The 19813-nt window shown below is 43.8% G+C and overlaps 1 protein-coding gene across 1 annotated transcript; it reads right to left on the bottom strand.

The window, feature by feature from the left end:
* Positions 1 to 178: 178 nt before the first annotated feature.
* Dazap2 (DAZ associated protein 2) lies at positions 179 to 4058 on the bottom strand. Its single transcript, XM_020161969.2, has 4 exons — positions 3905 to 4058; positions 2790 to 2908; positions 1759 to 2004; positions 179 to 449 (listed from the first exon to the last, which is right to left on the bottom strand). The coding sequence occupies exons 1-4, from the start codon at positions 3915 to 3917 to the stop codon at positions 321 to 323; spliced, it is 507 nt and encodes a 168-aa protein (XP_020017558.1). The 5' UTR covers positions 3918 to 4058; the 3' UTR covers positions 179 to 320.
* Positions 4059 to 19813: the final 15755 nt, after the last annotated feature.

The following is a 19813-nucleotide window of genomic DNA, read 5'->3' as shown; positions in this document are numbered from 1 at the left end:
TGATATTTTATTACTAAAAGCAAAGACCAGTATGGTAGAGTATTACTCCAGAGGAATTAAAGGAAGATCCTTGGGGCTGTTTCACCCACATTCATTTTATGAATGGATACCTCCCCTACCTCAAAATGCTTTAGGGAGGTACTGCTACCATCACATGGTTCCTTATTAAATTTGAAAAGTGCCTGAAAGTTTGGGCACCAAAAGACACCCCAACATGTGTCTAAACTGCAACTTCAGGTTAATATGACTAAAGCAGTTACATTGTGAGAAGTGCTGAAGGTATGTGATGTCTTTCCCGGCAGAGAGGTGGCCTTGGTTCCTCACCAGATGGTGTAGCCACCATCTGAGCCACCCATGAAGAAGTTTCCCTTCCGCTGAGTTACGAGGACATTGGCTCCCTGCATGACTGCAAGCTGAGCAGCATTGGGAGGGCATCCAGGAGGTGGAGGCTGAAAGGAAAGGACAAAGAGATAAAATGGGCACAGGGCAGCTGATGCAAGGGAAGGAGACATTTGTGAAGCAGAGCTCCTGTTAGGAAGATGGCAATGTGCCAAAGAATATCACTTTAAGGAACAATTCTGCCACCAATATGAGTTCTAAAGCAGGTCTGTCATCTCTGTAAGCCCAAAGACACAAAATTGGAAAAGTAACCTATTGCATTCAAAAGATCTGGTGTCCATAGGCTCCAAGATGAAGTCTATGGCTACCAGACCCACAGGCATGTTCAGGGTAGCAAATTCCTTCCACTCACATTCCCAAAGCAGGGACAAGGTGCCAGGCCCAGACTAAATCCCACAGGATTGTTAGGTGGTTGGTTGGGGGTCCTTTTTTTCCCCCAGGGGTAAGGGTGGATGGCTGAGAGGTGCTTTTGCACAGGCTCTACCACTAAGCTATACCCTCAGCCCTCCAGTTATGTTTTGATTTGTGATACTGAGGTTTGAACTCAGGACTTCATTCCACCGTTATCAGCCATGCCTCCAGCCCTTTTTGCTCTGGTTATTTGGAAATAGGGTCTCCCTTTTTGCCTGGGCTGGCCTGGAACCTTGATCCTTCTGATCTCAGTCTCCTGCATAGTTTGGGATGACAGGCATATGGGACTGGGCCAAGCTATGTTGAGATGGGGGTCTTATGAGCTTTTTTCCCTAGGCTGCCTCGACTGTGATTCTCCCAGTATCAGGCTCCCAAGTAGTTAGGATTAGAGGCATAGGCCATGGTGTTCAACCTAGTTTTTAAGTAGACCACTGGATTACCTAAAGGCTCATTAATGACACTATTGCCACTTCATCTCTAGCATATGGTTCCTGAGTAGATGGTCTTAGCAAGGACTATGTAGGCTCTAAATCCCATGTAGTGATGAACTAAACAGAAGACACTGATAATGAAAATTCCTACTATCTTTGTAGAAGCTACTTACAAGGGATTACACATTCTACTTTTTTAATCATCTGAGTTCTTAGTACAATTCCATGCTTATGGCAAATATTAAGTGTTTATGGAATGAACAAGGGGCATCACCAGACCAGTTAATTATACCAAAATGAACAGGAAAAGCAGCAAGCAGGACCCATAAGGGAGAAAAACAAAGGAATCTGGTTAACTCAGATCCCACTGAATGTGCCAGGTGCACTTCACCTGCCACACTGCTTCTATCCCCTTTCTGCCTATGAGATGACAACTATTGTCCAGGGATGGTATGAAGTAATTTCAGGAAGTTACAGTACACAAGGGCTGAGTTTCTTCTGATAAGGACATACTCACAGGAATGTTGCCAGCAGCAGCCCCAGCTCCAAATCTGGCACCTGCATCATATCCTCCTTCCACCAGCACTGTTGAACCAGGCGGATAGATGGGACCAACTGGATAGTAAGCCATGGGGATTGTGGAACCTAAAGGCCCAACAGCCACAGACTGGGCCATGGGAAGATACAGAGAAGTGCCAGGAAATGCAGCTGACATGGTGGGGACTGTGGCAGCCCCTGGGTGCACAAAGCTTGGACGATATAGCTAAAGAGGCAGAAGAAAAGGTAAAATGTTACTTTATGATGTTCCTATTTGAAATTTCTTTTAATGAGTCTATTCTTTCTTTCTTTACGAGGGCTTGAACTCAGGGCCTGTGAGCCACTCCACCAGCCCTTTTTTTATGATGGGTTTTTTTGAGATAGGGTCTCACAACTTTTGCCTGGGCTGGCTTCAAACCACTATCCTCCTGATCTCTGCCTCCTGAGTAGCTAGATTACAGGCATGAGCGACCAGCACCCAGATTTGTTTTTGAGACAGGGTCTCTATGTAGCTCAGCCTGGGCCTCAAACTCAATCCTCCTATCTTAGCCTCCTGAGTGCTGGGATTACAGGCATAGGCCACCACACCTGGCTCCCTGGGTCAATTTTTTTGTTGTTGTTGTTTTTTTTTTGGTGGGACTGTGAACTTTGGTTGCAAACTACTTGAGCCACACCTCCAGGCCCATGAGTCAACTCTTAACTCTTGTGCCTATTACTTACACTTTTTTTGTGTGTGAGTTATACAAATTTCCTTTCCACTGGCATTCAGTATTCTCCTGGATCATTTCCTGCTAAAGTTAATATTAAGTTCAAGGCACACAAACTCATCTTCATATCCTCAGTTTGTGCTGAATAACAAAATCAGACAATGCATTCTCAATTCCAACAGAAATTACTAAACTTATATACTGTTAGATTTTTCATGTGAGCACTCTTGCGTTTGTGAAGTCAGACTGAAAATGTGGTCCAAGAGTACTCTCAACTAGTTCAAGTTTTGCAAACTGACAGTACCTCTGAGTAGGCAGGTGGAGCATCAGTATAGGGTGAAGCCTGAGGAAGATGCAAGGTCTGAGGGTATACTGGATTCCCAGGGGGCTGCACAGGGTAGGTTGGCTGCGTTGGGTATTGACCTGGAATACAAAGGGAGGGAAAAATGCAGGTTGCCTACTGAAACAGAGCCACGAAAATGGGGCAAGACACATTAAGTAGCTAACTTGTTGGGAGCAAGCAAAAGGAGATTTGCAGACCCAGAGGGCCTGATTTCTGGACCTAAGAAAACAAGCATTGTGTCTGTATCCTTATAATGGAAGGTGCTGGGTTCTGCCTGGACAGGAAAGGCGCTGTTCCTTCCCACTAGCATACTGATGTAAGCGAAAAGTCTAGCCTGACCCAACCTCCCTTCGGAATGCAGGACAGGTCTAGGGAGCTGTTCTGGGCTGCTGATGTATCGAGGGTGCTTCGGCTCGCGCGAGTCTCCACAGGCTGAGCTGTAAGCAGCCCGGCCTCTGTGGGTAACAGTGGTTCTGATTATTTACTCCTACTCAAGGTCGACTGCCAAATAGTGAGTGAGTGAACTAAGACACTGGGGAGAGGTGAAAGGGATGGTGTCCTGACAAACACACTGGCACAATCGCAGGAACGGGAAGGAATTCCAGCCTTGCCAGGGAAAGGGCGAGGAACGAGAAGGGCACGACGAACGAGACCTCGAAGCCCGCTCCAGTCCACCAGCCCCGGCACCGCAGTAGTTAAGCTCGGGGACCCGGCCTGTTGTTCAGCAGCGCGGCGCCCCGCCTCCTCCGGCCCTCCATTGGCCTACCTAAATCCCTGCTCTAGCTCCCCATTTGCTCCTGTAGGTGCCCATCATGACAAGGCCCCCACACATACACCCCGAGCCCCACGGCTCCAAACTGCGCCACAGAGTTTAGGGGGGAAAGGGCCGGGAGGGAACGAGCAACCGTAGTTAGAGGATGACGAAGGCATCAGGTGCAGCTCCCAGAACTGCGGCCGGCCCAGAAGCGCGGCGTAACCCACCCCAAGCCTGGCGTTTGGTGACCCTGGGCTCCGAACCCGCACACTTCGGGCCAGCCCTACTCCCCCGACCGCCCCAGCCACTCCCTTGTCCTTGCCTTTGCTGTTCATGGTGGCTGCAGGTCCCGTTCGACTCGGCGTCGCGGACGGTTATTTTTTTCGTCCTCTTCCTGTACGGAGTCACTTCCGTGTCACGTGATGATCAATCCGCCCGGCGTCACCCGACACCCGAGTGAACTGCCGCCGGAAACCCCGCCCCTTCGTCCAGCCTCCAATAGCTACAAGGGAACGCCCGTGTGGTCCGCCCACTCGCGTTGGCTCCGCCCACTTGCCCTTATCCTCCACCCCACCCCTGTCTCTCAACTGAAGGAAAACCAAATACGTACAGGTATTGTCTGAAAACTGGGTTTTTCCTCCGTGTTGGACGCTCGAAGGCTGACCTTTTTCCACCTACACTTATTAACTCAAGGTCACCTCACCTTGGCAGCAGTCTTTTTACGAGGGACGTAGATTTCTGCAACTTTTCCAAACTGCCTAAAATGTGATCCCCAATTCTTGGTCTATCTCGCGTTCCTGTACTAACCAAGCTCAACTTAAACTTCAGCTCCGCAAAGATTTTTTTTACCAATCCAGTTCACATCTGTTCTTTCCTGAAATAGAGTGCTCGGAGGCTTTCGCTGCCCTGTGCGTTCCTGCGACAGACTGTCAGTAGTTCCTTCCGCGTCCCTGTCTTTCTCACGCAAAAGAGGAGGTCGTTTTCCTGTGCCAGCCACAACAGCTAGCACTAGCATTGACATACTCGAGGCTCTCACGGAGCGCTGCCCGTGACCTGTAACCGGTGCCCCTGCGGACATTTTCTTTGTGAACCACTTTCCCTCTAACTTAATTGTCCTCAAGGATAAAAATGGCAGCAATTAAATTCTTCCCTTTCTTCATTCCACAGTATCTGCTGAGCACCTGTTAGGCACAACTGTGGGGATGGAGGTAAACAGAATAACCCAACACTGTATTCTCACAGAGTTTACTTTCCACATTATAGTAAGAGTAGGTGGGCAAGCATCTAAGAAGGGAGGGCTTTGGAGAGAAGAGCTCTCAATAAATGTTAGATAAATATTTGCTGAATAATCAATTAAACCACTAAAAAGACCCATACTCACTTCAACTCTGTAGTGCCTTGTTTATGTCTCCAGTACTGTATTACAGTAAAAATGCACAATCTCATCTGGTCTTCACAAGATCTTCACAACAGCCCTACCGAGCAGGCATGGCTTAAACGGTCCTGTTTTCCAAATTAGAGAATTGATCAAAAGAGATTTGCCCCAAATCATGCAGTAACAAACATACTTTTTGTCTGGACTCCCAGGTTCCCAGGTCAGTGTTTTCTGTTTTGTTGTTGTTTTGGTGGTGGTACTGGAATTTGAACTCAGGGGCTCACACTTGCTAGGTAGGCTCTCTACCACTTGAGCCACTCTGCCAGCCCTTTTTTCTGTTGGATTTTTTGGAGATAGGATCTCACAAATTATTTGCTCAGGCTGGCTTCAAACCATGATTCTGCTGATCTCTGCTTCAACACCTGGCTTGTTTTGTTTTGTTTTTCTTATCGATGTGCACTGCCTAGCATGACTAAAATACTCCAAATGTCTGATAGTTCAAGATGTTTTTGGAGTTCTTTTAGGTTTTTTTTTTTCCTCTTTGAGTATATTCACATTATTAATCTGAGTCAGGCTAACATTAGCATCATAAAGTCTATGATACATACCTTTTTCTGAATTTCTGACTCAGGGCCTTGAGCTTGCTAGGCAGGTGCTCTACTGCCTGAGCTGCAGCTCCCAACCTCACAGTGATGTACTTTAAATCATGGCCCAACACATCTATAACCAAATATAACTGAAACAAAATTTTACAACCCAGTACAGTGCACTGTGATATTTCCTATTGTTTCTTTTTTCTTTCCTTTCTTTTTCTTTCTTCTTTCCTTTTATTCTTTCTTTATCCCTTTCTTTTTTTCTTATTGTGATTTCACATCGTACTAACAAATCAGGACTCACAGCCTGAAAAACACAGTCTATACTGGATTGTCATCCATAGGGCCTTGCACTTTTCTTAGCATGGAGTTTGCAATCAGTAACTGGCAAATAAATTAATGAATAACTCTTTGGAGGGCAGATCAGGCAAATCTTCTTGGGATTTGGAGTAACTTTTCCAATCAGATTCTAAGAGTGATTCCACTCCAAGTCTGAAATAGGAGTGATCACTAATCTATCCCCATCCCTACTCAGTGTTCAAGACCTCAGAAAATAAAGGGTGGGACCTAAGAAAGGAAACTACCTTTATGCCTCCTTCTAGGAGCTCAATTACAGCCCCTTAAATTGTGTTGACCATAGTAGTCCATGTCAATAAGAGTTCAGGAGATAGATCTAAAATCAAGACAGTAGCTCTGCCAGGCACAGTAGTGTATGCCTGCAGTCCTGGCTACTTGGGATAGTGAGGTGGGAGGATTGTTTGAGTCCAGGAGTTCAAGGACATCTTAGTAAGACGCTGTCAAAAAAAAAACAACATTGGTTCTAGTCTTTGCTTGCTGCTAATTAACTGACCTTGATCCTCAAATTGATCCTTATCTATTCAGTTCCCACTTCTTCCCTACTATGTATGAGTGAGACACTGTACCAGACACTTCCATTTAGTGTCTAGCAGACTCTGAGGAAGGTGCCAGTAAGGGAACTAAGTACTACTCAGCTGCAGAGCCACCATTCAAACTCAGGTTTCTTTGATTTCACAAGCCACTCATTGTTTTTAATCTGTTACCTCCCAACAGGCTCAGTTTCATCATTGGCCAAAGAGTCCACACAATCTTATGTCACCTCTAACTCTAAATCTAGAGGTGAGGTCTTCAGGGACTGGTAAGAGATGAAGCTGAAGAGACAAACAGGAGCCAGACCAAGCCAAGTAAGGTCCCATATGAACATAATGGAGTCTGTCCTAAAAGCACTCATTGATTAGCCACTCAGGAGTTTTATGCAGGACAGTGACATGATCATGTTTTTGCTTTTAAATCCCTCCTGCTACAGAATGTAAGATTAGAAGCTTGGCCTGGTGGCTCACGCCTATAATCCTAGGTACTCTGGAGGCAGAGATCAGGAGGATCTCGGTTTGAAGCCAGCCCAGGCAAATAGTTCGTGAGACTCTACCTGGAAAAACCCTTCAGAAAAATAGGGTTTGAGGAGTGGTTCAAGGTGAAGGCCCTGAGTTCAAGTCCTAGTACCGCAAAAAAAAAAAAAAAAAAGAAGGGGCAAGAGTAGGAGGCCATTAGAATCCAATGGAACCCTGGAAGTGAGTGGTGATGACAGACTGGCCTAGGGAAGTGACAGTAGGGAAGAGAGAAGTGGGGGAATTCCAGAAACATTTAGAAGGCAGAAACAACTGGGCTGTTAGGATTCATGTCCAGGATTAATTAGCAGGAATAATGTCAGGGTTGAAAATTCCATAAAGTCAAATGACAAATGGCCAATTGGAAGTATATATTTGTAATTCATATTACAATTGAATTATATGCTAGTCTCCATGCATGTAAAGAACACGTAGAAATCAGTAAATATATAACCAACATTAGGAAAGATAACAAATGACATTTACAGATAGTTCACAGAGAAAGGAAAACAAATGGCGTCCTAACAGATGAAATGATTTCAACCTCAGATATACTAAGAAGGCAGTGAATTAAAACCACACAGATACTACTTTGAGATTGGCAAAAATCCAAACGTTTGCTAACATCATTCTATTTTCAGGACTGTGGATAAACAGACAGACATTCTAATTTGTTGATGGCAGGAGTGTAAATTGGTACAGCTCCTATAGGGTTAATTTGGCAATATCTATCAGAATTGTAAACATATCATTACCACTTCTGGGAATGATTCCTGCAGATTTATTTACACTCAGGAAAGACTGTATGTGTAAGACGTAAGACTGCTCATTACAATATTGTAATAGCAAAAGATTTAAAATAGTCCATATGCCCCTTACTAGGAAACTGGTAAAATAAATCTTAATATATACATCCAGCAGAATACTATGTGGTTGTAACAAAGAATTAGGTCATTATCTTAGAGATAATTCTTCAAGATATTTTTAAATGAGAAAGGGAAAGATTCAGAGCAGTGTGCTTAGTATGACTTTTTTTAGTGGGGGGCAGTACAAGAGTTTGAACTCAAGGCTTCATGCTTGCTGGGTGTGTACTCTACCACTTGAGCCACTCTGGCAGCCCCAGTATGATATTTTTATGTCAAAGAGTAGGAAAACCAAGAATATTCATTATTGTTTCAGTAAAGAAATTCTGAAAAGACATACAAAATACCTATAAAAGTGGTTACAGACTCACATAGGAGAGAGTGGGATGGGAGGCAGAGGTGGGAGTGATACTTTTCACTATACAGGTTTTTAAAATTTAAAAATATTTTTGGAACTGAGTATAGTAGTATATACCTGTAATCCCAGACTCAGGAGACAGGAGGAGTTCAAGCCCCAGAAACGCAAAAAAAAAAAAAAAAAAAGCATAGTATGTAAAGGATTCCATTTACATAAAATTCAAGAAAATACAAACAAATGTATATGGATAACAAACTGACCAGGATTGCCTATAAAGAGTAGGAGAAGAGGAAAGGAAGGAGCTTACAAATGGAGTCTAGAGAACTTTTGGGAGTGATGAATATCTTCATCTTGACTTCGGTGATGGTTTCATGGTATGCATATGTCAAAATATCAAGTTCAGCCAGGCGTGGTATGGCATGTTTGTAATCCCAGCACTCAGAAAGCTGAAGAAGGAGGAACTAGAATTTGAGGCCAGCCTGAGCTACATAGTGAGTTCAAGACCATCCAAGGCTACATAGCAAGACCCTATCTCAATACAACAAACAGAAAAGGGAAAAACAAAATGAAAAAATCAAGTTGTATATTTTAAACATTTACAGTTCATTTTATATCAGTTATACTTCAGTAAAGTTATTTTAAAAAGTAATGGCAGCTACTCAAGAGGTAGATATTAGGGGGGTGGGGGAGACAGAGTGGGGGAGGGGAGCAGGGGAGAGAAATGATCCAAACAATGTATGCACGTTGAGTAAAAAAAAAAAAAAAAAAAGAGGTAGATATTGGAAGGATCATGGTTTGAGGTCAGCCCAGGCAAAAAGTTAGTGAGACCCCATCTCAGCCAGAAAGCTGGGTGTGATGATATACATCTACGATCCCAGATACAGCAGGAAGTGTAAGTATGAAGATCATGATCCAGGCTAGCTCAGGCAAAAATGAGAGACCCTATCTGAAAAACAACTAAAGCATAAAAGCCTGGTGGAGTGGCTTAAGTAGTAGAGTGCCTGCCTAGCAAGCATGAGGCCCTGAGTTCAAACCCCAGTACCAGCCCCCCCCCCAAAAAATATAATATTGGCATAGACAAGAGGAAAAAGCCAAAGATGATGGCTCATGTATCTTGGGACAGATAGATTCTGAATGGAAAATTACAGCAGAACTCAGCAAATGCTACATTGGAGATGAGTAAGCTATGACATGAGGGCTCTGAAAATGAAGGTCATTGCTGCGGTTTGGGTGTGGCTTATCCTCCAAAGGTTCATGTGTTGGAAGTTTGGTTCCCAGTGTGTGAGTTGGGAGTGTAGGAGGTAATTTTGATGGGACACCAGCCTTGCACAGAATCAGTGCTGGTCTTGTGTGACTATATTCGTTTTGTGTGTATTGCTATAAAGTGAGTCCACTACAGGTGCTTGACCTCTTCAGAATGCAGTCAGTTCCCTTTCCACTTCACCAGGTTATGAGTAGTCAATGAACCCTTAGCAGGACACTGGCACCACCCTGTTTGGATTCTCCAGCCACCAGAATCATGAGTCAAGCAAACTTTTTTTGAAAGTTACCCACTCTCAGGTAGTTTGTTATAGCAATACCAAATGGATTTAGTGACTTCATACTGGGCTTCCTAGTCTCAGTTAATTAGACTGATTAGAGTTGGTTTTTGTTTTGTTTTTTTTAAGTAATTTTATTGACCACCGACAACATTTTGTGCTCTTCACTTATATAAGTGAAGAACAAAACAACGTCCTATTTCCCAGCCCAAAGAGGGAGGCTGGAGCTTTGTGAAAGCATCCAGTCATGTTCCTTGAAGAACGCTTTTCAAAGCTTTGGCTGGTCTTTGTGTAACTAAGGGAACAGCTATTATAAGATATATGGTTCAGAAATGGCACCTCCTTTCCTATTCCTGGTAAGCCATTTTAGGAAAGGCCCAGACTGCTCTGCATAATACATATATAAAGCACCAGCTCCACTGTGGCCCACAGTCTAGTAAATCATGGGGCAGTCGCTTCCTTTCAGTCTGGGCCAATTTTCTTCCTCTCTGTGAAATTCCAACCCACATACATTAGAATCATTTAGGGCTTACCAAAAATGCAAGTTAAATGGAGTGATGCTAATGCATACTGAAATTTGTCGGGTTGGGGTTTGAGATTTCACTTCATTCTTAGGGTGCTCTGTATGTGTGTGTGTGTGTGTGTGTGTGTGTGTGTGTGTGAGAGAGAGAGAGAGAGAGAGAGAGAGAGAGAGAGAGAGAGAGAGAGAGCCTCTTCTGCATCTCAATGTGGCCAGGAGACTGGAAGAGTTGAGACTTAGGTACCAGCCTCCCCTAGGCAATTCCACAGGATGGGCTGGGCACCAAAACTCATTCCCACGAGGCCATTGCAGCATGTTTTCCCTAGCACATGCGTGTGCGCGCACACACACACACACACACACACACACACACACACACACACACAAAAAACCTTCTAGCCCTCTCTACTATACCTATACTAAACTGTCAGTTTCAGGAAATACCTTTCTGGGGATAGTTGAGGAGCCAGAGGGGCAGTGTCTGAAGTTTGAAAGAGGAGCTCCTGGGGAGGGAAGCAGACCTGAGGGGGAAGACAGCTTAAAGTCTGAGGTCCATCCATGGGGAAGGGATATGACACCCCTAATAAAGGTTGAACTTCCAGGTTCTTCTTCACTTTAAAGTTAAGCCCAAAGTTTGAATGCTTTCCATTATTGCAATTTTCTGTTCTCTTTTTTTGGTGGTCCTGGGGTTTGAACTCAGGACCTAGTGCTTGCTAGGCAGGCACTCTATCACTTGAGCCACACCCTCACCCATTTTTACTTTAGTTATTTTTTAAGAAGGTCTAGCATTTATGCCCAGGTCAGCCTGGACCTCAGTCCTCCTATTTAGCCTTCCATAGTAGTTGGGATGCCAGGCACATGCCACCACATCCAACTATTGGTTGAGATGGGGTCTCATGAAGTTTCTGCCCAAGCTGGCCTCAAACTGTGATACTCCCCATTTCTGCCTCCTGAGTAGCTAGAATTCTAAGTTGGAGTGTAGTTCATACCTATAATCCCACCGCTTGAGAGGCTGAAGCAGGAGGATCTCCAGTTAGAGGCTAGCCTGGACTGTATAGCAAGACCCTGTCTCCATAAAAAAGAAAAAACCCTAAAATCAGTTGTTCATGGTGGGAAGCATCGTATTCAGGGAATGGTGGCTTTTACCATTCAGAGCACTTAGAAAGACAGAATGTGAAGAACATAAGTCCCTTGTGAGTTTCAGTTTTCTCATTTTCTCATTAATTTTCCAAGTCTCGGGTTTTTTCATTCCAAACATTATTTCTACCTGACAGACTTGGTGTGGGGTCAACTAAAAGATAATGAAAATACTCCTTCAACTGCAGGATGCCACCAGTCTGTTAGTTACAAGCAGTAACCCTACCAGAGTGGCTGCAGCTGCTCTTTTGTTGCACAAAAGGGCACCCCTTTGGCTGCTCCCTGGGCACACAGCCAGTGGAAGCAGGAGTCAGGGGTCATTATCCAAGTTTAATGAATGGTGGTTGATTCTGCCAATTTATTTCCTACTCCAAGCTTTCATTCCCTCTATACACCTGCATGTCAGGAATAATTTTTCCCTATGATACCATTTTTTTTATGGAAACTTCCAGACTTATCAGAGGGGAGAAAGGAAGGAAGAGGACAAAAGCCCACATTTCTCCAGCATTTCAATCAACAACCTCATTTTCTTCTAACAGTTGAAGTGAACTTCTTATGAATAATGGATGATAGCCTGATGAATATGCACACGGCCTATTATGCCTGTGAGGTTTGGTAAATAATTTATGAGCTAAAATGTTCCTCACCTTGTTACTGTACAAAAACTTAAAAAAAAAAAAAAAAGCTATATTTACCCTTTGAGCTGGTAGGGTGATCTGTCACAGACAGTGACAGCAGCTCAGCAATACAGTTTTATATCACTGCTAAAATTAAATAGAATAAAATCCAGTATTTGCATTTCAGGGTGGGAGGTGGAGGTATATAAAAAAAATGGAGCACACATAGCTATACTCCTTGTCACATATAAATTGTCCAAAACTCTGGCTTCTCACCTTAAAATATCCTTGTATTGTAAATAGCACTCAGGGACCATTCGTTCCTCCATGGCTCAGTCTCCTCACAGGAGACCAGCCAAGACAGAAAACTGCTTCCTTGTCTTATGAAAACTGGCCTTGGAAATGCATTATTACTTTTTCTCTCTTCACAGAGGACCAACCTGAGCCACTGATGTGTCATCCTTCAACTCTTTCCTACCTGCCCTAGCCTTTGTCTTCCTTAGTTCCTTAGCAACTGTAGTGTATGCCTTTGACCTGGTGACTAGGGGCAGGGAAGATTGCCTGTGGTGCTAAGTAGGTATCTGGGAAAACATGTATGGATCCCAGTAGAACGTGGCTACTATATGACAAGTTTTAAAAGACCTAAAACTGGGTCAGTTCTCAGGCTAGAGAATTTGGAACCCCAGGCTTTATCTGCTAAGATTCCAGGAGTTTTCTAGGGACAGTGCCAGGGAAGATTTTCATTCTCAGCAAAGCATCTCTTACATGCTGGGTGCTTGAAGAAGATCAAGTGAAAAAGGAAACGTAAGACCCGGTACTTCACCTCTTAGTTAAAACATACATTCTCATGAAACAGTAAGTGAGCCGGGCGCAGGTGGCTCACGCCTATAAGCGTAGCTACTCAGGTGGCAGAGATCAGGAGAATCGCTGTTTTAAGCCAGCCCTGGGCAAATAGTTCACAAGACCCTATCTTGAAAAAATCCAACACAAAAAGGGGCTGGTAGAGTGACTCAAGGTGTAGGCCCTGAGTTCAAACCCCAAGTACTGTAGGAAAAAAAAAAAAACAGTAAGTGACCTAAAAACTACAAATTGTATGATGAAGTTATTGGAACAATGGTATAACTAAAGTAATAATTCATTAGAATGACGTGGTATTCAAGAAGACGTCTTAGAGGAGGTAAATCTTGAGTAGAGTTTGTAAAACAAAAAGAGACCTAATTAATCAGAAAGAATACAGGGGCCAAGACTTTCTGACTTGGGCTCCACCTACGTTGCCAACCTCATTTTGTGCAACTCTCCCCCATCACTACCTTGCTATAGATTGAATGTTTATATGTCTCCCCCAAATTTGTATATTGAAATCCTAATCCCCAGTGGGATTGTATTCGGAGACAAAGCCTTTGGGAGATCATGAGGGCAGAGCATTTGTAAGTGGTATTAATGTCCTTTTATAAAAGGCACCCAGGAGAGCTTCCTAGTCCCCTCTATCACGTGAGGATGGATGTTTATGAAGGAGGAAATGGGTCCTCACAATATTAAATTAGCCAATGCCTTGATCTTGGACTTCCCAGCCAACAGAGCTGAGAAAAATACATTTCTTATTTATGAGTCATCCAGTCTATAGTAATTTTTTTTTCATAGTAGTACTGTGGTTTTTAAACTCAGAGTCTGGCGCTTGCTAGACAGGTGCTCTGCCACTTAAGCCATGCCCCCGACCATTTTTGCTTTAGGTATTTTTCTAATAGTGTTTCATATTCATGCCTGGGCTGGCCTGGACATAATCCTTCTATTTATGCTTTCCATATAGCTGAGATGACAGGTGTCTCCCAAACTTTTTGCCGAAGCTGGCCTCAAACTTCGATCCTCCAGCTCTCTGTCACCTGAGTAGTATTTTTTAATAGCAGACCAAATGGACTAAGACAACTGCAGTGATCTGTTTTCAGTTTCTTGAAGCCCAGGCTCTTTCCTGCCTCTTCTCTAATGCCTATGATGTTCTGCCTACCTCTTCCTTACCTCATCTTCCAGGACTTACCTTATCTAGGACTTCCTCAGAGAGGCCTTCCCTTCCTTCAGTGTTGTGCTCTCTCAAATGGCCTTCTTGTAATCTTAATCACCATGTGCAGTAATCTATTTATGTGGTTTTTGTTTCATATCTGTTTACCAAGTCCACTATAATTTCAAGAGAGCAGTTTTGTTTTTAGCACCCACACCAATGTCTGGAACATAGTAAATAATATTTGTTGAATAAATGAAATCTCAGAAGGCATGGGAGCCAGGCACTGATGGCTCACGCCTGTTATCCTCGTTACTTGGGAGACTGGGATCAGGAGGATAATTGTTCAAGGTCACCCTCATCTCCAAAATAACCAGCACAAAATGGACTGGAGTTGTGACTCAAGCTGTACAGCATCTGTTTTTGCAAGTGCTGAGCCTTGAGTTCAAACCCCAGTCCCACCAGAAAAGAGTAAATAAACAAGAATTTTTAAAAAGGCATGGAAAGTCAAAGTGAAGGCGAAAAAGACAAAGAGCTGAGCTGAGGATCCTATTGAAGAGTTTTACTTGGAGCCAGGAGCAGGTGGCTCATGCCTGTAATTGTAACGTCTCAGGAGGCAGAGATCAGGAGGATTTCAGTTCGAAGGCAGCCTGGGCAAATAGTTCTGCAGACCCTATTTTGAAAATACCCAACACAAAACAGGGCTGGAAAAGTGGATCAAGTGATAAAGCACCTGCCTAGCAATCGTGAGGTACTGAGTTCAAGCGCCAGTACTGCCAAAAAAAAAAAAAAAAAAAAGCTAACCATGTACCCCAGCAATTCTACTTATGCTTCATGCATAAGAGTCAAAAATAGGAAACAAATCAAAAGTTTGTCAACAGCAGGATGGATGAATTGTGGTGTAATTATGCAATAAGATACTACACATCAATGAAAAATACATTGCTGCAACACTGAACAAAATGGATAGACGTCAAAAACAAACATTGAAGCCAGGCACTGGTGGCTCACATCTGTAATCCTACCTACTCAGGAGACAGAGATCAGGAGGATCACTGTTCAAAGCCAGCCCGAGTGAGACCCTATCTTGAAAAAACACATCACAAAAAAAAAAAAAAAAAAGGCTGGTGGAGTGGCTCAAGGTGTAGGCCCTATGTTCAAGCCCCAGAAATGCAAAAAAAAAAAGAGAAAAAAACCACATTGAGTTCCAGGAGCCAGATACAAAAGAAGAGTACGTTCTGTCTGATCCCATTTCTATGATGAAGTTTAGAACCAGCAAAACTAATCTGTGGTGATGGAAGTCAAAATACTTGTTACAGTGGGGGTTTCTAGACTGGTAAGGAGCACCAGTGAATTTTCTCAGGTGTCACAAAGGCTCTGTATCTTGTGTGGTTTTTGTTTTTGTTTTTTTGAGGCTTGAACTCAGGGCCTACACCTTGAGCCTCTTCACCAGCCATTTTTTGTGATGGATGGCTTTTTTTGAGATAGGGTCTGGTGAACTATTTCCCTGGGCTGGCTTTGAACCGAGATCCTCCTGATCAGCTAGGATTCCAGGTGTAAGCCACTGGCACCCAGCTTGTATCTTGTTTTGAGTGGTAACTGCAAGGATGTATAGGTAAGAATTTGTCAAGGTGTTAAGATTTATGTACTTTAGAAGGACACGATAAATGTTTGAGGTGATAGATGTGAGTTACCCTGATCTGATCATTACACCTTGTATTGAAATGTTATACTGTACCCCATAAATATGTACAATTACTATATGTGATTTAAATATAAAGTCAGGTGGTGGCTTATGCCTGCAATTCTAGCTACTTGGGAGGCAGAAATCTGGACGATAGTGGTTTGAGGCCAGCAGGGACAAAAAGTTTGTGAGACCACCCCCTACCCCCCATCTCAACCAATAAGAGCTGGGTGTGGTGGAATGTGCCTGTTATCCCAACTACACAGAAAACATAAATAGGAGGATGGCAGTCCAGTCTGGTTCAGGCACAAATGGGAGACCCTATTTGAAAAAGCAAAAAGGGATAGGGGTGTGGCTCAAGTAATAGAGCACCTGCCCAGCAAATGCAAGGCCCTGAGTTCAAACCCCCGTACCACCATAAATAATTAAGTAAAGAAATAAATAAACATACAGTTTTAGGGCTGGGGGTGTAGCTCAGTGATAGAGTGCTTGCCTCGTATGTGCAGTCCCTGAGTTCAATTCCCAGTGCCTGCCCCCACACAAATAAGTAAATAAACAATAACAAAAAGATTTGTGCACTTTACTGTTATGAATGTTATATTCTAAAAAAAAATTAAAGAAAAAATATGTCCTTCAAATATTTAAGCAGTGTAGAAGTGCATACAATGAACAAACAGTAACAAATGCTGGGGAGGGTTTGGGAGAATGTAAATTAGTGCAGCTACTGTGGAAATCAGTATGAGGGTTCCTCAAAAAACTAAAAATAGAATTACCATATGATCCTGCTATACTACTCCTAGGCATTTATCCAAATGAATGTAAGTCAGCATACAATAGAGATAGGTGCACACACGTGTTTATAGTAGCACTATTTACAGTAGCCAAACTATGGAATCAGCCTAGGTGCCCACCATCTGGTGAATCTATGAAGAAAATGTGGTCTCTACACACTATGGAGTATTACTCAGCCAAAGAAGAATGAAATTATATCATTTGCAGGGAAATGGATGGAACTGGAGATCATCATGTTAAGTGAAATAAGCCAGACTGAGAAAGACAAATATTGCATGTTCTCTCTCATATGTGGAATCTAGACCTAAGGGGAGAAAAATGAATGACATGAATGTAAAATAGGGAAGGGGAGAGGTTTGGCGGTGGGAACTAACGGGAGGAGGAAGGCTGAAAAGAGGCTGAAAAGGCTGGGTGCCAGTGGCTCACGCCTATAATCCTAGTGACTCAGGAGACAGAGATCAGGAGGATCACAGTTCGAAGCCAGCCTGAGCAAATAGTTCAAGAGACCCTATCTCAAAAAACCCTTCACAAAAATAGGGCTGGTGTAGTGGCTTAAGATGTAGGCTCTGAGTTCAAGCCCCAATACTACAATAAAAAGGAGAAGGTGAAGGGGGGTGAATATGGTCAAAGTACTTCTGTTCATATGAACAGAATAATGAAACAATTTTAAAATGGTTTAAAAAGGGAGGGAGGGAATAAGAGAGGGAGGGAGAACCTGATCAAAGCACATTATGTGCATGTATGACCTATCACAGTGAAGCTCCTTTGTACAATTAATACATGCTCTTAAAAAAAAATCTTAATAAGTCACAAACTGGTGGCTCACACCTATAATCCTGGCTACTGAGGAGGCAGAGATCAGGAGGATCTCAGTTCGAAGTCAGCCCAGGCAAATAGTTTTGAGAGAACCTATCTCGAAAAATCCTATCACAAAAAACTGGGCTGGTGGAATGGCTCAAGGTGAAGTTCCTGAGTTCAAGCCCCAGTACTGCCAAAAAAAAAAAAATCTTAATAAAAGGCTGGGGTCATAGCTCAAGAAGTAGAGTGTTTGCCTAGCAAGATAAGGCCCTGAGTTCAAATTCTAGCACTGCAAAAGAAAAGAAAAAATCTTAATAAAAAAAATGTATACGAAGTGAATTAAAGGTTTCCTTTTCTCATTGAAAATCATTATTCCAGAGGATGGGGGAAAAAAAAAACAAAAGAAAACCACAATTCCAGAATATGTTGTGTGTCTCCCTGGGGCTCTCCAATCACATCCATATGTTCTTCAGCCTATCTCTGATATTCATGTCATCCAGAGATTTGATCTACCAATGTGCAGCATCAAACCAAGGCAGTAGAATCAGGAATTTCTGCCCTCATGAGACAAAGTTCAATAGAATACCTTGCCCCTTCCTCAGTTAAGGATCGGTAGGAAATACAAAGATGTGAGTCGCAACCAGTATGCTTGAAGAATTATATCCAGAGGAAGGGATCCCAGGCTCTACACCAAACACTGCAAAGAGCTACAATACCATGCCATGCCGTATTTTAGAGGTCCTTCAAAATGGGTTCAAACTATTGTAAAGGTAATGATACTTTGGACTGTATAAAACTTACGTTTTCTTTTTCTTTCTTTTTTTTTTAAGGGTAGATTCAGTTTATTAACCAACTAGAGAAAATAGCACAAAATGACCATGAAAGAACAAGAAAGATGAATAGAACTTACATTTTCTAAAGTTTTTCTCCCCCACATATAGGTTCACAAGTTTAACCCTGTGAAGCAGTCATTGTAATAACCCTCTCTCTTTTTTTTTTTGTGGTATTGGGTTTTGAACTCAGAGCCTACACCTTGAGCCACTCTATCAGCCCCCTTTTTTGTGATAGGGTTTTTTTTTTGAGATAGTGTCTCGCAAACTGGCTTTGTACCTCAATCCTCCTGATCTCCACCTACTGAGTAGCTAGGATTACAGGAATAAGCACCAGAACCCAGCTCTTTTTTTTTTTTTTTTTTTTTTTTTTTGAGACCAGGTCTCACTTTGTTGCCCATGCTGGCCTGGAACTCCTGGGCTCAACCATAGCTGTGGACACAGCAAGGTGAAATCATGTGAGCTTTGCTGGCCAGGCCAATGATGATGCCAGGCCTCAAGAGGCCAGCTGCTATGAGCAAAACCTCTAGGTGTAAGCAAACTCCAGGTCACCTTCTGTATCCAAGGTCAAGAGCTGCTTGGTGCTGCACTCCCCTCACCTCTGCTGTCCTTCCCAACCCTACATCGTGTCCTTTTCACCAGAGGGACTTAAGAGACAGTCTGGAGAGGACTCTAGTCTTTGCTTTCTCTTCACACTACCTCTTACTCACCTACCTCAAGGTCATCATAGACCACCAAATGTGTTTGAGGGGGCGGGGGGCAGGGTTTACAGGGGAACACACAGCTGACAGCAGGCTGCCTGGATGTTGGAATCCTCCCTCCTCCCCAATTCTTCGTTTTTTCCCTCTCTCCATTTGGTCTTTCTCTTTCATTTATCCACTACTTTCCCAATTTGCTTTCTCTTGCCCTTCTCTACCTTCAAAAGTCAGTAGATAAACCAAACACTCCCCACCCGTGGCCACCAAAGCAGAACGTTTTTTCTTACTTCAGTCCACTACACTTTGTTTCTTTTCACATCTCCTTGTCTACTTAGACAAGAAGGCGGGGAAGCTGTCTTTACACAACACAATCCCCAGCCGCCCCTGGGGTGAAGGTTAGGAGGTTGGAGGGAGCATTCAGGACCTCGGGCGCAGCTGCTCCGGACGTTCCGTGCTGGCTGAACGATTTCTGAGTCCCCTCTCTTTCTGGGGCTGGGAAACAGACACTAACTTGACTTCCAACGTTGAGAAGGGCAGTTGAGAATCTTGAGAGGAAAGGCTGCGGCTGGGAGTCCCTGTCGTCACCACCCCAACCCTCGGTTGGAGCAAAAGTGACATAGGGTCCCCAGTACAGATGCCAGCGATCCTGCTCCTACGCCTGCACATTGCAAAATGGAACTACCTCCGGTGGCATCCGGAGGGAGCTTAGTGATCAGCCCCAGCGACCTCCATTCCGCTCCTCGGGGACAGCCTTTGGGGCCTCTCTGCTGGGCAGTGGCCCGAGGGTCCCTTCCCCACCCCCTACCTCTTGCTTTGGGCTCCCCAGATCCCCTCCCTTCCCGGACCGCCCGCCCAGCCCGTCGCCCCCGGCGGCTGGCGCGGGCGGTGCAGCATGCGGCAAAGCTCTTTGCATAAATTATGCTCATGACGCAGCAGCTAAAAAAATCCAAGTAGCAGAAGGAGGGAAAGGGGGGGGGGGAAGGAAAAAGAGGGGGGGCCGTGGAAGGGGGGAAAGCAGAAAATATATATACC

The sequence above is a fragment of the Castor canadensis genome, chromosome 8 (assembly GCF_047511655.1).
Source record: "Castor canadensis chromosome 8, mCasCan1.hap1v2, whole genome shotgun sequence".
Classification (NCBI taxonomy): domain Eukaryota; kingdom Metazoa; phylum Chordata; class Mammalia; order Rodentia; family Castoridae; genus Castor; species Castor canadensis.
This window is presented reverse-complemented; position numbering and strand designations above follow the sequence as displayed.